This window comes from Helianthus annuus, chromosome 8 (assembly GCF_002127325.2).
Source record: "Helianthus annuus cultivar XRQ/B chromosome 8, HanXRQr2.0-SUNRISE, whole genome shotgun sequence".
Lineage (NCBI taxonomy): Eukaryota > Viridiplantae > Streptophyta > Magnoliopsida > Asterales > Asteraceae > Helianthus > Helianthus annuus.
In genome coordinates, this window is record NC_035440.2 from 36,231,735 (window position 1) to 36,243,347 (window position 11,613).

The 11,613-nt window shown below is 36.9% G+C and overlaps 1 protein-coding gene across 1 annotated transcript; it reads left to right on the forward strand.

Moving 5' to 3' along the window:
- Positions 1-4,376: 4,376 nt before the first annotated feature.
- On the forward strand, positions 4,377-6,662 carry LOC110869878 (protein FAR1-RELATED SEQUENCE 5-like). Its single transcript, XM_022119083.2, has 4 exons — positions 4,377-4,904; positions 4,982-5,240; positions 5,325-5,894; positions 5,994-6,662. Exons 1-4 carry the CDS (start codon positions 4,585-4,587, stop codon positions 6,660-6,662), a joined length of 1,818 nt encoding a protein of 605 aa, XP_021974775.2. The 5' UTR covers positions 4,377-4,584.
- The last annotated feature ends 4,951 nt before the right edge of the window (positions 6,663-11,613 follow it).

Consider the following 11,613-nt stretch of genomic DNA (forward strand, 5'->3'; position numbering starts at 1 on the left):
AACAATACTTTCTAAATAGGGAAAGTACAAAAAGGCGAAACGTTACAATGCGGGCATATTATCAAAAGCGTTGGAGGAGTTCAACGCAACACGAGGGACATTCGCATAGTTGAAATGTTGGGAAATTCTTTATGGAAGTCCTAAATGGGCTAACTTACCACCCATGATGTCTAGTAGTAGGCGTAAAACCAAACGGTCTAAACCACCTATTCAGTTGATCCAAAAACACCCACTTCCGATGCATGAAATGCCGATTTAAAGAATCCTATTAATATTAATGAGGACGAAGATGTGGAGGAAATGGGTTTTCCCCGGCCTCCTGGCAGAAGAAGTGGGAAAAAGGGGGGGGGGGGAGGACGGAGTCGTCTTTGGCAAACGTTGCAAGAAAGAAACGGCGAAAACAAAAGGTTCTTCGCGATCCAAGAAACGAGGAAAATGGATAGAGGCATCGAGTATTTGTCTAAACCGATCGATCACCTCCAAGGAGACGCCTTGATGCTAGCACACATGTGTCGGCAACAAATCCGCGAAGCCTTTAAAGCTTTATTTTTTTTACCACTCGTATGTTTTTTAGTACTTTTGCAGGTCTTGTATTTATTTTTAGTACTTTTGCATGTCCTGTCACTACCGAATCGGTAGTGAACCGTACCGGGTATATTCGGTACCAGTATCGGTATCAATTTTCCTCGTTTTTCGGTATCGGTACATTCGATACCGAACGGGTACCATGTTCATCCATACATCACCATAATATGAAACCAACAATTTAGGCTATGTGCATAATCGTCCATAAGTAATCACATACCCGATGTAAATAATATAATTGTTTTGAAAACAAGTCATGTTATGTAATCATATATTCGTATGTAATCACATATGTAGTCATGTAGCATGTTAAAAATATATTTAGTTGAAAAAACTATAGCAATACTATACTTAAATTAAAAATAATATAATGCTCTCGTTTATATATATATATATATATATATATACATATACATATATATAGAAACGGGATCAGAAGAAAACGCTCAAAAGTGTGAGAACGGTGAGAACGCATCCTGACCCAACACGTGTCACACGGCATAGAGAAGGGCGGAGGGGCTTTTTTGTCCTTTCATCTTCTGCTTTTCCAGTTCCGCTTTTCCAAATATTGTTTGAATTTTTGGGGTTTAAGATTTTTGGCGTTAACCAAATTCAATAATTAATGGCGTTTAATGGTTTCATCGTATTAACATTTTGGCGTTTATTCAAATCATATACAATTGTAACCTAGGGGTCATGAAATCTATTTGATTGGCGTTTTTCAAGGCGTTTTAAACAAGTTGGCCCATTGTTCTATTATTTTTTATAAACATTTTGGCGTTTGGGTTATCTTGGCATTTTACAATTGTTGGATTATATTTCAGCCACAGTAAAAAAAATACAAGCGAAGAAAATAAATTAAAAATCCTAATCGGATCTCTCTTCACAATATTCACTGTCATCAGTCTCTTTGTTCTTTAATAGTACAAGAACTGGCACCAAAATATGGTGTTTTATGTAAAACTTAACAAACCCATCGGTTTGATTATTTTGCCTCGTCTGTTGAAGTGGTTTTTTTGTGGATGTTTGGGGACATAGATCTATGATGTGTGGGTGGGTTTTTCGCTTTTTCTTCATGTTGATCTTCATCTTTATAATCATCCCACTCTTCAGTGTCATTGATCTCTTCTCCTCATCCAAGCCTTCTTCAAGAACAAAAAATACAAAATGCCATATGACTGGCATCAGTATCTTTTTCTTGAATTTTTGTCCATCTCATGCAGCAAAATCTTACTGAGTTACTCGCCTCCGCTAACAATTCATTCAGTGAAACTTGACGAATAACAATACTGAATATCCAAGAAAACATATTAGCCATCTTTGATTTTTTTTTTGGCGTTTTACAGTGAGTGGTATTTAGTAGTATTGGCGTTTGTTTTTTTTTTGTTTGATCAAATGGAAGTTGCTGAGACGTATCAATTTATAGGATCTCTTTTTGGCGCCTAAGTTAGGCAGTGCGTTATTATAATAAAGTATTCGTCTTTTCAGTTACTGGTTGTAATTATTGTTTTTGACAAGCTTTAACTCTGAAGTCTGTAACACGTCCCATCTTTCAAGTTTGGCGTTTTAGATTCTAATATAAATTTTCCCTATCTTCAGTTTTTCTGATTTGAAGTTACTGTTTCTAGTTACATTTTCAACTTTGTTGTTTATTTATTTTTATTTTTTTTGGGGGGGGGGGGGGGTTTATAATACTTTTTCAAAATAATTTTATTATAGTTTGGGAGTTTTTGGGGGCGTTTAACGGGATGATATCGTTTAAACAAGCATTTTGGCTGTTTTGGCATTTTTAATAAAATTTACGGTACCCGTAAAAACAAACTTGTGGTGCTCAAAACTACAATCACGACATTTTTTTTTTGAATTTTTTTTACAAATATATTTATAATACACTCATCTACGTGTATGAAAAAAATTTTGGTCCAACTCGCCCCGGATCAAAAAGCTCTCATGGTTCTTACAACTGGAGGTGGTTTTCATTTTAACGGTCCCCTATATATATATATATATATATATATATATATATATATATATATATATATATATATATATATATATATATATATATATATATATAGGCTAATTATAATGAGAAAACTCAGTCCAGTTGAATAAACCCTGAAAACTCTAATATGTGGCTAGGATTCATCCACGTTTAAATTGTTATTTGAAGAAGGAGGGGCATGATAGTAATTTTGCATGTCTCACTTTTGACATCTATAGATGGCGATGGTGATGTCTGCAAGCGCAGACTTCTTTCCTTGTATCAAACCTACCTTCATCTTGTCATGCTTTTAATAAATGCTTGTACTTGGAGACTTTCTTCTTCTCTCCTTTCTTAATATCACAACCTTCCAATATCATAAAGAATGTGTTAAACAAGCCGCTCTTCTCATCAGTTTCTTTCTCTTCATTTACTCACCATTGAAGAGAACTTGCATTTAACATGGCTGATTTGAACAACCAACAACATCTAACTGTTGCCGGCGGTACGGAGGTAGCCAACCTCAATGATGATCCCGGTTCACCATTAAATGTTGTCCCACATAATCTTTCACTTCATTTTGCATTTAATGAAGATGAAGATGCTTTGGTTGAGGGTAGAGTTTCTCCAGATCCTGAACCTATTTCTTCAGCGATGACACGTGAGTGATTTTTTTTTCTGTTTCATTAAATGTACAGCTTTAAATGCTTGTGTAGATATTCGTTCGATTCATGTTGGTTCCTTTATTTTTTCTGTTGTGTAAAATAAGGATTTATTTGTTTAGTTGTACATTGGATTCTTGTTGCTTATTTTTTTTTTTTTATGTGTAGCCTCAATTCTGAATCAAAATGGACTAGATGATGATGAAGATGGTGTTCAAGATTGTACTTTTACTCAGTTGTTATCAACAGGTCATTGTTTTTATCTATAGTTTAATTGTTGTTTGTAGTTTATTTTTATTATTATTATTATTATTATTATTATTGTTATTATTATTATTATTATTATTATTATTATTATTATTATTATTATTATTATTATTATTATTATTATTAAACAGATGATGTTTTGGGTAGTTTGGTTGAAAATGTGGTATTTTTTTTTCCAAGGCAAAAAACAAGTGTAACCATTTTTTTTAAGAAACAAGCTTTTAGAAAACATGTCGTTACACTTGTATTAAGTTTTTATATTTTTTTGGAAACCAAGGTATTGAACTTGGTACTATGGTTAGGTTATATATGATAGTATGTATTGAAAAGGTGACACTATCGCATACCATAATAATAATTTAGTAAGTATACGTTAACAAAGTATGACATATGGTCACCATTAAAAAAATGCAATAGCATCTACACTTTTTGGCGTCATCAATAAAATGTACTTCCACGTTTTATTTGAATTTTTTTTGGAAAAGGTGTTAATGTTGTATTTTTGGAAACTATAGTATCAGTTTGTTATGTTTTCATGTTACAAGTAAATTTGTGTTTTAACCTATACGTGTTATGATTTATTTTAATCAATACACTTTTTCTAGGTGTTCATGCGGACGAGGAATTTTATGGTCACCACACACCCAATGGGACTAGAATGCGGTGTCCTAATGTTCCTATTGTTTTAAAGCCTGTTGTTGGTTCTGTTTATGAAACGTGGAAGGATGTGTTCAGTATGTACAAGGATTATGCTGTGTATTCTGGGTTTTCTATTCGTAAGGGGCAAACCAAGAGATGGAAGGGGGTTGTCACTCACCAGTACATAGGTGTACTAAATATTCAAAACCACAGATTAAGCGTAAAACCGATACTTTGGAGCATTCAAGCTTGACTATTAGGCAAAGTAATTTCACAGTGACAGATTGCAAGGCTAGTATACTGGTTAAGTTTTGTGAGGGCAGCTCTACGTGCACAGTGGTAGGGTTCAATGAGCACCATAATCATCCGTTTGTTGAGCGTTTCAATCGTGACCTAAGTAGGACTTCAAGGAAACTACCATTTGCATCCAAATAGTTTATCCATAACATGAGTTTGAACAGAATTGGTCCGATTGTTTCTCACAGAGTTTTAGTGTCCCTGATGGGTGGACATCACAATGTACGTGGCACGCCAACTGATTTTAAGAACTGGAGCCAGTCGGTTAGGCTTTATATTGGCGATCGTGATGCGCAACTTGTTATAGATCGTCTCAAAGAAAGATCCGAGAGCTTACCAGACTTTTACTATGAGTTTGTTGTTGAGAAAGGGCAATTGAGATCGATTTTTTGGGAAGACGAAATTTCCAAGATAAACTACGAGGTGTTTGGGGATGTGTTAGCTTTTGATGCGACTTATCACACTAACAAGTAAGGTTTTTGATAGTTGCACTTTTTTTCCCTTTAACATATTATTTAACTTTTGTTTTTTTTTCTTTGTCGCACAGGTACAACATGATTTTTGTTCCTTTCACAGGCGTTGATAATCATAAACAATGTGTGACATTCGGTGCTGGCTTGTTATTCAACGAAACCACTGAGTCTTACAAGTGGTTACTTGAATCATTTCTGAAGGCACACAAGAAGCAACCAAAGCTAGTTCTGACGGACCAGGATCCTTCAATGAAAGCTGCCATTTCAGAGGTTTTCACAGACTCTCGGCACCGCCTTTGCATGTGGCATATTATGAAGAAACTTCCCACCAAGGTTTTTATTAATTTATGAATCTATTTTGAGAAGTTTTTTTTTGTTTCATTTATTTTAACAGTTTTTGTGTTTTCATTTGTATAGATTGCTGGAGACTTGTTTCAAAACTCTGAGCTAAGAGCATTGATGCATCGTTTGGTGTGGAGTATTCACATGAAGCCATCTACATTTGAGACGCGGTGGCAACTTTTGATGGAGGAATATGGGTTACAAGATCACGACTGGTTGAAGGACATGTACTCAATTAGGGACCAATGGGTACCTGCCTACTTCCGTGACATCCCAATGTGTTGTTTGATGAAGACTACATCAAGATGTGAAAGCTCTAACTCAAGCTTCAAGGTCAACTCTTCTAGTGCTAACACACTAGTTCAGTTCATGCTATGTTACGAGACTAGGATAGACAATCAGCGTTACAAGCAACGCGTTGCAGAGTTTAAAACTTCATCTAGTGTATTCATGGACAGTACTGACCTAGCTATTGAGAAGCATGCTTTTGAGTTGTATACACATGCAATTTCTACGGAAGTAAGAAAAGAGATATACAAGGGGAAGCTGTTTTGTTACATTGTAAACACGGAGGATTGTGAGGAAGGTTGTGTTTACTATGTGAATCATTTGGACAAACGTAACAATGCAACCAACACATTTACGGTAATTTTGATGTATCCTTATAGTTGCATTTTTTGTTTTAAGTTATTCATTACGCTTTTTTTCATAGAAGCTTAATTATGTGTTTTGGTGTTTTTATAGGTTATACTTGAGTTGAGTAACCAGTCGGTATCCTGTTCATGCAACAACTTCATCCGTATTGGATATTTGTGTAGGCACATTTTTTGTGTTTACCGGGTAAACAATATTGAAAGAATCCCGGCGCAGTATGTTGTTAAGCGTTGGACTAGGGACGTGCTTCCTAAAAGTTTATTTTCTATTGAGAGTCGATATGGCGTTGACACTCGTCCACAAGCTGCTGCTAGAAGTCAGATCCTTGAGATCGTAACTGAATGTGTGGACGCATTAAGAAGCGATGTTGGAGGACTTTCCTCGTTCGCTGAGCAGATAAAGGAACTGAAATGCAAGTTACTAAATGGAGGACCAGTTGATGACGAAGCCAACAATGATAACTATGCTGCTGTTGAAGAATTGCTTGGTGTTTCTTTAGATGGGGACGTAACTCTCGACAACCCAGACGGGATCAGGAACAAAGGACGCGGCAAACGCCGGCGATTGTCTAGAGCACCTCAGGATGGAACGAGCAACTCTGCTGTCAAACCTCCCAAAACACCCAGGCTTTGCCGAACCTGTATGAAGTACGTGACTGGGCATGATTCAAGAAATTGCAAGAAAAAGAAGAACAAGAATAAATCAGGTAACGAGGACGAGGACGAAGACTCAAGCTCTGCGAGCCAGGAGTCCACTTGATTTGGTATTTTTATGTTGATGTGTGTGATGTGCGTGTTTTGAAAACTTTTATGACGCCAGCTTTTTGGTCTCCATTTTAGTGGAGCGCAAGTAAACTTTGATCACCCCTTTTGGACATGCACATGTTTGCATGTGTAGATTATCTGAAAGTCGATGCATATGCATATGTTTGCATGTTAGGATGTATGTGGTTTTGGTATGTCGTATGGTTTTAAGTTTAATGACTATGTTTTAACTGATCAGTTGCATTATGAAATGATATCCCTAATGTTTTGTGTTAGAAGTAAACGTTGCATTGTTTGTTGAGATTAAGAAATGGGTGGTACTTAGTTGGATTTATCTTTTGTTAGTATGCTAATGATATTTTCGTTAGTATGTACCTGTTTATGCTATGTATTTTTTAGTTTTTTTTTTTTAATGTGTTACATTTTTTTTACCACGAGTATTTTTGTAGATTCTTTGCTGTGTTTGAATCTGAGTTTTTTCAATCTTATGGTTTTTTTGTTTTTTTTTTATACCATGTTACATATTTTTGGTCGTTACATCCATTTTATGTATATAATTAGCTAGAAAATGTCCCTTTTCGTTACAAAAGTCAGTAACAAAAAAAAAATTATAAGCACATATAGTAGTTTGTGTTTTTTTTCTGTTTGTGTAACACCTCGAAAAAAATTTCGTCCAATAATGTCTTGACACGTGTCATAAGGTTCCGTTATGTGAAAACATACTTTAGAGGGACTAAAAGTGACAAACAGTGAAAACTATGGAACGTAAGGGTCCAAAGTGTCAACAATGGATAAATAGACTCTATGATAACCCCACATAATGTTTATAACCTTAAACGGATGGTTCATGGATCATACGACGCGGAAATTGCACGAAAGTGAAGTATTGTAAACTATAGGGGCCAAAAGTGTCAACATGTTCAATTTATACCTCTGAGTGAACTTTTGGCAGACCCGAAGCTTTGTATAGCTAAAATATACTCACTAGAATATGTGGTAAAAATTTCATGAAGTTTCGTCAACGTATGAGAAAGTTATGGCCAAAACCGTACTTAAGGGACTAAAAGCGTCAACGTCGAATTTCAGGGCTTTTCGGTTGAGCGCAAAGTTATCCGAGGGCATTACCATGTTGGTAAAAGTCCTAAGGTTCTTAGAAACCAAGTTTGGGGGTTTACGGGTCGAGAAAAGTAGCCGAAACATCGCGTACTAGTTCAGGGGTCAAAGCTGTCAATATATGAAAGTTGTTGGCTGATCAGGAGGGTCAGGCGACCCGCCTGGGAAAGCCCAAGCGGGCCGCGTGGGTTGCCCAGCGACAGAATTCGCAAAATGGATGGATTGAGTCCGAATTTGAGTTGTTTACAGCTCACTTGCACCTCCAAATGACCCAATAACATGCCTTGCATGGCTACTACTACAGTGACCTCGAATTTATGGCTTTAAATCAGATTTTGATCACATTTCTTGGACATTCTCAAAGTAAACAAGTGCTCTCAACATTCAAGAACTTCAAGGCAGCTTCCTGGAGACAATCTGAGCAACAAGGCCGACTCCTAGTGATTTTTAAACATCTATAGGACCTTTGTAAGCTTTCAATTCGTTCTATAATCCGTTTTTGCTTTGATTATTGATAAAAGTCAAACTGGGTGTTCATAACCTTTGACTTTCCGATTAAACGGATTTCTTTCAGTCATTTCTCGAATTGAAACTTGTTATAGATTGGTATTTATGTGGGAAACAAACCCTCTATAGGGTACTCTCTGATTCCCACTACATGCATGCTAAATGTCGAGTCAAACCTATTTCTAAAAAGTCAACAGAAGCGATTTTTGTGAAAAATGACATGATTAATGATATAGATGACATGCAATCTGATTGATCATCATAAGTAACTTGTATTACATATAAGAATGTGTTTTAATCATCATCAACTCGACAATCTATAGTATAGACACGAATCGGAACCGAAAGTCTTATAAAACGATTATTCCGTAGACTATCGATTCGGATTCGTACATGCATGTTCGAGATCTGTATTGGAAAGTATCTTTGACTATTTTTATTTTAGTTAAACTTTCTGGAATTTTCTTTGATTGGGTCTATGCTTAGCCTATTCGAATGCATGTTTCCGATTTATGCATAAAGTTGACTATTTTGCCCTTTTTGATTTAAAACGGGATTTTTGGAAAAATGAAAGGATAGAAATCTTTATTTCTAGTATATGAACTTGCACCGAAAATTTCGGATCAGTTGGTGGTGCAGATTGTGAGTTATGGCCATTAGCGTAAAACTACATTATAAATTTACATAAACGGTCCTTTTCGCGTAGAACCCGTTTCTGGCCACGTTTTGATACAAAACTTTTTACCAACAGATGTAATATAATATTCTGGGAATTTTGATGATTTTTAATTAATTTTTGGCTGAACGGATCCTAGATCACCTAGTCATTTCGGCTTATGTCGGTTTTGACCGTTTTAGCCATAAAATGAGCTTTACACCTCCTTTTGACCCGAAACCTTTTTCTACTGATTTTGTAGGATGAATAAATTATTATAAGACTTCTGGAAATATAAAAATCTCAGATTTAATTTGAAAACCCGAAAACGCCCTTAAATCGTATTTTTAGCGTTTTAAGCGCATAGTAAGCGTTGTACTTGTTTTAAACCTATAAGACTTATACCTACTGATGTAAATTACATATTTTCATATAATAACAGTAAGTATAATACTTTGAACTCAGGTTTCCAGTTTTGGCACTTTTAGCCCTTGTGAAATTACTAAAATACCCCTACGGTGCATAGTTTGGTTTTAAATGATATATTTGGTATATGGGTCATACCCTACTGATATAATATGTTATATTAAGTATATTTACTGTATGAACCAGACCCGAAACTCAGATTTCTAATTTTACCCTTTTATTATCTTTTAAATGACCAAAATGCCCTTCTAAGGCATAAATTGAGTTTAAAATTATCCCGGGCAATATAGAACATAACTTACTGATATAATATCATATTTTAAGCATATTACCTCAGGGAACTTGCATTTGAATCTTTTGGCTACCCGTACCGCCCTTATCGCGTTCGGTTCGGTTTACGTAACTAGTTTGCGTAAATTGACCGAATCGGGTCAAACGTCATCATTTTTATCTCAAAATCCAGAATGTATTTAGTATACCCATATTATACAAGTATTCAAACTTGTCGGGTCTAAATCACATTCTATCCGGTCTTTCGCTTAATCGTGCGTAAACCGTATCATTCCTAAAACTAACCGGTCAAAGCTTAAGCTTAAATAAAAGGCCGTTAGGAATCTAATAGGTTAATTATAAACCTTTGTTCCAGATTAGGAAGCCCGGTAAAAGCTACCACCACTTATCGTTTGTGACTTATACTTGCTCAGGTAAATACATTTTGACTTATTTTCCCTATACGGGCTTGGGGTACGGTATTTAAAATACCGCTTGATCGGGCGCACAAGTCCTGCGCCTTATAGGTGTACAGTCTTGAATAGCTTGTGCGACTTCGTTTAAACAGTTTTGTCTTACTTAAAGGCTTTGGGGGGTTATTGACCATGTCCCGGATATCCTTGGCATTATCTTACGAGATGGCCACGACCAGAGCACGGGGTGTAGGCGTACACCCGACGTGTATAACTCTTTAATGTGGTGTGTCATTTAATCTCTAGCCCGGACAGCAGATCCCGGGCCACCAGAGATATAAGTGCATGTAATTCGTTCACAAGTTTATATTATATAATTATCCCAAGTTAATAAATATTTATGCCTTGTGCATTTAAATAGATTTTCAATCATTTTCAAAATGAGTCAGTCGATTTGTATTTACCAGTGTAAACTGACGTATTTTTCCCAAAAGGTTAAGTGCAGGTACTATACGGAAATAGGCTGGTTGTTTCCTAAGAGCGTCCACTATAGCCTCGCAAGCTCGGACGACATTTATCTGTTGAACTATTCATTTCTACTTTTATTTGATCCGCCTGTGGATCCATTTCAACTACCGTGATATTTATTATTGCACTTTATTTAAAGTTGAAATGTTTCTATTCTGCTTCCGCTGTGCATTATTATATTGTGTTGATTGTCTATGACGATGCCAACTACGTCACTGTACCCCACACCGGGCCCACCGGTGACACGTGGAAATCGGGGTGTGACAGGTTGGTATCAGAGCCAACGCTGAGTGAATTAAACACTAGTCTTTTGTGTTTAATCTCAGTTACACAATTGCACATTCCTCGATTTTCGAGTCTAGACAAAGAACTTAGGAAATGCTCAACATTTCGTTTAATTTATTTTTATTATTTTGCTTTGTCTTATATATTTTGTTGTGCAACTTGTTTGACTTTTGACAGGATCACTATGCCGCCACGAATGAGAGGTCGAGGAGGATTTGCTACGTCTCACGACCATGAGGCAGGGCCCTCACATAGGCGAGCACCATCCGCCACGCACAACACAGCCGCCAACGACCTTTGGAGGTCTTTCGCCGAGCCTGCTAGACACTCGGTATCCGCCAGCACTTCACCGTCTTTACCCCACTCGTTTGGGCCCCACTCAGAGAATGGGCCCCATGGTTCGCATGGATCCTACATACCTTTGCAGCAGTCACCGCACCAGTATCCAGCACCAGTCTACCAGGGTTTGTATAACCCTGATGCTTTTGGGGATGAGCCAGTGGGTCATAACCCACTTGGACAGGAGGACCACTTTTCTGGTGGTCACGAGATGGACGTCGACGAGGATACGGACCCCTCGCTACCACCATCAGGTACGCCTAACCATCCGATTGAGATATCGGATGGGTCGCCATTTAGGGGATCACCCTATAATGGTGGGGACAGTTTTCAGGAGAGATTTAAGCAGCATGATTGGTACTTCACCCCTAGCCACAACTCTCCGATGCTTCAATCACTCCATGGTACTC